The sequence below is a fragment of the Aphanomyces invadans genome, assembly GCF_000520115.1.
Source record: "Aphanomyces invadans strain NJM9701 unplaced genomic scaffold supercont1.4, whole genome shotgun sequence".
Lineage (NCBI taxonomy): Eukaryota > Oomycota > Saprolegniomycetes > Saprolegniales > Verrucalvaceae > Aphanomyces > Aphanomyces invadans.
Window position 1 is genome coordinate 968,735 of NW_008580149.1, and position 5,972 is coordinate 974,706.

The following is a 5,972-nucleotide window of genomic DNA, read 5'->3' on the forward strand; positions in this document are numbered from 1 at the left end:
GGTGCTCGTTGATTTGAAACCACACAAAGAAATCAAAATATCCTTTGCATTTGATGAAGAACACCACGGCAGCCGCGATTTCCTAAGCTTCGCTCGACGACGCACCCGTCTCGATGGCAGACGCGGCGGCCACGTCGGCGGGATCCGCGACCTGTTCCGAGGCGGCCGTCACTGCTTTGAACACGTCGGCGATCTGCGAGTTGGACAGGCCAGCGTCCTGCGCTCAGCTTCCCGGCAGACGTTGCGCAAGCGGTTATTTTGAATATTTTTGTCTTCTTTCGGCGAATCAAATCAGCTACAGAAGTACCAGGAGTTCCTTGCCAACTTCAAGTGTAAAAAAATTTCGAAGTCTACTACAACGCAGCTCATACAAATTTCCATATAACCTGGAGTACCACTTTGTCGAGTTTTTATCAAGTTGACTGTAGTGGTGAGGCTGATGATTGATGAAAACCAATGAATTTTACCTTGATCCTCATGCGTCTTTTTGAAAATAACCTTGCGGGAATGTTACTTTTGAACAACCTGTCATTTGCGATTGGTTTCGGATAAATATCCGTAAGACGGTTGGATGCCTTCGCTCACTGTAAGTACAAACTTGAGCAATATTGCCCCCCTTTAATTTTATATTCTAACCAGAAATTGATACGTGACTTCAAATACAACATCATCCATTATAAGAGATGAACGACTTGACCAGAGATTTTTCATCGTGTTTTTTTGGTTTTTTCTAGAATGCTATGTACTGTACAATTGTTGTTTTAGTCGAGTACTTCCTAAATTGCTTCATAAACTCCACGTTCATCCACCACTCCTCCTCCATGGCCAGCCAAAGCTCCGTGACACCAGCTAAGAGACTTCCGTCCCTCCGCAAGATAGCAAATGCAATCGATGCACTTGCTGCTCTAGAAGAACGCCGACTGGCCAAGCGCGAAAGATACTCAATTGAGTCCAATGATGCAACTGCTGAGGACCTTGACTCTGCATCGCCCGTCACAGGCCAGTACATTGCCGTAAAAGGAGTTGAGGTTGTCCACACCCTCACCAACTTTACAGTGTCCGAGCTCATTACACTGTGGACCAATATCAAGCCATATGTCTCAAAGAACTGGAACGTCGGCGGTGGACGCAAATGCCCAGTGACTGGAAAGGACATGCTCTTCATGACACTCGTGACGCTGAAGCACGGAGGCACGTGGGACATGCTTGTTGCCAGCTTCGACGAGAAGGCAGCTACGTTCAGCAATCGGGTCACCCAGTTTATCCGTGTTCTCCATCCATACCTGGTCCTTATGTACAGTGCATCGACGAACAAGGCATCAAGTGGACAATGCATCAGCTTGCCGTGGCCGGTCTTCAATTCGAAACGCACAAGTCGGCCCTATACGCAGTTGATGTCACCTTCCAGCAAACTACTACACCCGCCGTGTCATTCAACAAGAAGACGTACTTTTCCAAGAAACATGGCTTGTATGGTCACAAAGTTGAGCTGCCTGTGGGACCGAACTGCTTGGCGATCAATGTCGCCGATTGCGCAGTGGGCAGCACATCCGACTTCGAAATGTTCAAGGCCAACCTGCGTTTTCACTCCAAGCACCTGGAGAAGCAGCCGAACGACAATAACGTCAGCGACAGTGATGCACTGCGTGACAGTTTCGCAATCAATGGGCCGTTCTTGCGGATAAGGGCTACCAAGGCATCCAAGATTACGTCCGTGGTTTTACTCCAGTCAAGCGCCCACCACACGGACAACTGACAGTGGAGCAAGAGCGAGCGAATGCGAAGTTGTGGTCGGATCGCGTGGTGGTCGAGTACTGTTACGGTAGCCTGAAGACGCTTTGGGGACTGGTGTCTGACAAGTACACGTGGAAGAAGGATGAGTACAACATGTACTTTCAGACTTGTGTTGCCCTGACAAACGTCCTCGTTCGCTTCAATTCTGCGGAGCGTGGACGGTGCAGGCTACAATCAGCACCTTAACCGTTTGTTCTCGATTGGAAGCAAGATCATGGCCAGGAACTTGTCTTCCAAGGCGAAGTATCGCGAAAACGGTAAAGTACGTATTCAGGCTGTGTTAGGTCGTGCAAACAGTGGCTATACCTGCGAGGACTACGTCATTGGTTATGAAGAGACAGAAAATATCTTCGATTAACTTCAACTCAACATAATTTTTTTCAAATATGAATATTTCGAATTTGGGGAAAACATCCACTACAGCCTATTCGTCAAACCGACATGCTTCGCGCCAAAGGCTTGGCTTATAACTTGCTCCATCAACAAAATCATTTCATACCTCCACAACATTATTTCTTGCTCAAGTTATGGCTAGTATCCATCCAATGGGGTTTGTTCGTTAGAAGGATAGCAACTACCTTCTTGATTTACTCGAGCCTTTCAAAAAGTGTATGAGGCCAACAAGACAGTGAGTCACATGTAAAGTCATGCATACATACTCTGTGTGATCAATCACTCGAGTTTGATCCATTCGTTGGTTTAGAGGTTTAATGTAACGTTACTGTGCTCACGTCGGTGGCGCCCGGTGTTCCGTCACAAGTCCCACCTGTGCGTGGCAGGGCATGGCTGACGCCACTGCACACAACACTCCCCCAAGCCATAACCTACCAGACAGACCCAGACTTTGCGTCTTTCAGCGCTTCTTGCTCGCTTGTTTGATTGCCTTCTCCAGCTCTGGGTAGTCGTCGGCATTCTTTACACCTTTAACGTACTTCATGAACACAGCTGGATATTCTTTCATGAGCTTTTTCAGTGGTTCGCGCGATGCTTCAATCGCTTCGAACCCACGCCACAAGACTTTCAGCACGAAGTCCGTCACATCCGGGACAAACTGTGTCCAGTGATTGACTGAACCTTCAGTGATATTTAAATTTATAAGGAGTACTATAACTTATTTGTCATATGTTGTGATTAATAAATTCTTAATATATTTGATCAAAAACCATTCTTTATTCAAAAATAATCATATAAACCAAATATTGAAATTTTAAAATAATAAAAGAATTAAAATAATATTGATATACAGTGCCAGCTCTTGTCAATATACGGGGTCCAGGATCTCTTCTGTGACTTCGAAGCTCGACTCGGCATGCATTTTGACACGTTCAGTGTACGTTACTTTTACCATGCTCGTGATTAGGTGTTCGACGAAGACAAAGTCCTCGCTAACTTATTTGACTCGACATGGCCCGATCCACGTCACCAGTAACTTCAGATGGTTACGTTCGTCATCGCGGGACCATAGCACGTAGTCTCCAGCTTCAACGTTGCACTTCTCGATACTTTCTGTCTTTTGCACCGAATTCGTCACACGCTTGCCATTCTTATCCGTCAGTTCTTGTTCATCTGATGAGGCTTGAAGCCTTTCCTGATAGTTTTGGATGTCCCCGTGTTTCCACTGGACTTCACAAGTTGTTGGTATACCGTCCATCACTACGACATTCAATGGAGTTGCAGGATTCAAAGCCGTGAACAATTCGGTGGGTGACTTGTTGGCTAAAGACACTGTCGTTGTTTTGTAGATTTTCGATTGTAGTACAGGCAGCAAGTCGTCCCATTCTTCTTGGGCCAACTTGTACTCCCTTAGCAAAATCCGTATGACTTGTCATATGTCGCGGTTGAATCTCTCTACCGTTCCATTTCGCGGGTAATTATGCCAGAGTAAAGTTGTGCTTGACCCGCAACTTGTGCACAAGTGCTCGAATTGCCACGTTCTTAGAATGAGCACCTTGGTCACTTATCCCGACTCTCAGTATTCCACATCGCTTTGACCAGTCGACTAGGGCACGATACACACTTGGCTCGTGGGTTCGTCGCATACCACCAGTTCGCAAATATGCGTCAGGTAAACTTTGAGGACAAACACATACTTTGCGCCTCTAAATGCTTATCCCATGTAGAGGTGACCGAATTGGATTCCTTCGTTGCGCTCTTTTGCGTGCCATCTTGGAGCATAGGGACGATGTACAACCTTCCCCTTTCTCATGTGGTCACAATAAACAGCCACGCAGGAATTCACTTGCACGTTGGTCGACCTTGTCCAGGTAGAATAGGCGCCAGATAGTGGCTACTAGCGCAGCGTGGCGTCAATGCCCCATGCTACCGCAGTGGGCGACAATCATGATCCGATGGATCAGTTCGTCCGCACCTTTCGGTATCCACAATCGACCCTTTACTTTCCATAGACTTGTCATCGAGAAGTCGTGTTTTGGTATCGGCGGTGAGATATCCTGCGGTTTTTGGGCTTTTCGCTTCTTGGTCTAACGATGTCCATGTCGTACACGCATTCGCCTTACCACCATGTCCCTTTTTGGGTAGCCCCAGCGGCTGATCATGTCCGCCCATAGATTGTGGACACAATCAATATGTATGATCTCGTAGCGATAGTGAGAAATGATCGCCGCCCCGCGCATCAATTTACCACGCGTGTGTGTCTTCCATTATTCGCCAGGTGCAAACACATGGATGAGATTGACAGACTAGCAACTCGTGGACTTGCTGTTGAATGGGCAGGTCCTCTTGTAAGTTCACCACTTGGGTAACCACAATTGACCACCCGTAATTGCTTGCGTCCGTGAACAGACACGTCGTGGCGTCATCACGTGGGTGAGACAGGTCAACCGATTGTCGTAACTTGGTCTCACAGCATCAAACTCTCGCTTTTCATCATCGGATATTACACCAGACGCGATCCGCTTTTTCTTGCCCTTTTCCTTCCAGCGCCTTGTTCAGGCGCATCTAAGGGGGTTGGCCGTCTGCGCGTACTTCGTCATTGAATCTCTCATCCAATCCACCGCGCACACAAACTGCTGGAGCTCGCCAACGTTCGTCAGGTATGGGATGGCACAAAGTCGTTCAATGCGATCGGGAACTTGCATCACATCTTTGCGATTAATTATGCGATCAAACCTCTTGACTTCGCTCGTGGACAGCTTGGTATTCTTTGGGCTGAGCGTTGAACCCATATTGGTCAACGTGGTCAAAGAACCTCACCAATGCGCCGAGGTATTCCGGCACATCGTCGGCAAAACCAATGATGTCGTCGATCGAGATCAGCAGGTTCTTGTAGAGCAGACCTTTGTATCATTCCTCATTCGTTGCCTGGACGTGCAAGGCGATATCTACGCGTCCTTGCATCACGCGGTTGTGTGATGCATCCGTTCAACATGAACGACAGCGTGTCCCTACGTCTTAGTGGAGTGGAAATTGCAAGAAGCATTTGGGTTGATCAAAGACATCCATAGCTTGCTTCCCTCGGAGATTTTGCAGTATGGTCGCTTGAATGGGCATCGTCCCTGCCTTCGGCTCGGTAAGGGAGTTGACCACACGGTAGTCGTTAGTCAGCCGGAAGTGTCGCAGCACATCCTCATCAGACCACATTGATGGCTCCTTGCAAGTTTTTTCTTCCTTCGGGTTTCATGACCTGGTTGACCGGACTACATCACGCACTCTACCCGTTGCTCCGGATCACTTCCGCGTCACATAACTCACTAGGAGGTAACAAGGAGGTTGTGCTTCCGATCTTTACATCGGTACGGAACACGTCCACCCTTAGGCGTCACCATTACAGTGAACGGGGAAATTTAAGCCACACCGAAGTTTTCCATTACTCATATCACAATGGACCAATCATAGCACAGGAAAAAATAAGCCACTCTAATTGGTTAAAATTCATTCCCGCCTAATCAACAATTTAGAGCCCGCGATTTTTATCATTGTTCATCCCATGGACGATTGCGATGACGCTAGAGTCGTTCGGCGGCACACGTACCCCATATCACTTAAACTAAGAGGCCTTGAGATGCTTAAATCAATGAGCTTTCGAAAGGTGGCAGCTCAACTCAATGTACCCTACAGCTCCGTCCGAAACTGGCAACGAGTAGCTTCCGACTTGCAAGGCTACAAAGGTTGCAAAAAGACCAGCAACCTTCCTGGTGCAGGTCGACCAACAATCATAC

General features: G+C 47.6%; 2 protein-coding genes across 2 annotated transcripts; one reads left to right on the plus strand and one right to left on the minus strand.

Annotated features, from left to right (window-relative positions):
- Window positions 1–821: 821 nt before the first annotated feature.
- H310_02783 (hypothetical protein) lies at window positions 822–1,980 on the plus strand (the record flags this gene model as incomplete). Its single annotated transcript, XM_008866419.1, has 3 exons — window positions 822–1,250; window positions 1,301–1,624; window positions 1,654–1,980. The coding sequence occupies 3 exons, from the start codon at window positions 822–824 to the stop codon at window positions 1,978–1,980; spliced, it is 1,080 nt and encodes a 359-aa protein (XP_008864641.1).
- A 667-nt stretch (window positions 1,981–2,647) lies between these two features.
- H310_02784 (hypothetical protein) lies at window positions 2,648–3,142 on the minus strand (the record flags this gene model as incomplete). The annotated part of the gene is made up of 2 exons (XM_008866420.1): window positions 2,648–2,845; window positions 3,062–3,142. The coding sequence occupies 2 exons, from the start codon at window positions 3,140–3,142 to the stop codon at window positions 2,648–2,650; spliced, it is 279 nt and encodes a 92-aa protein (XP_008864642.1).
- Between the last annotated feature and the right edge of the window lie 2,830 nt (window positions 3,143–5,972).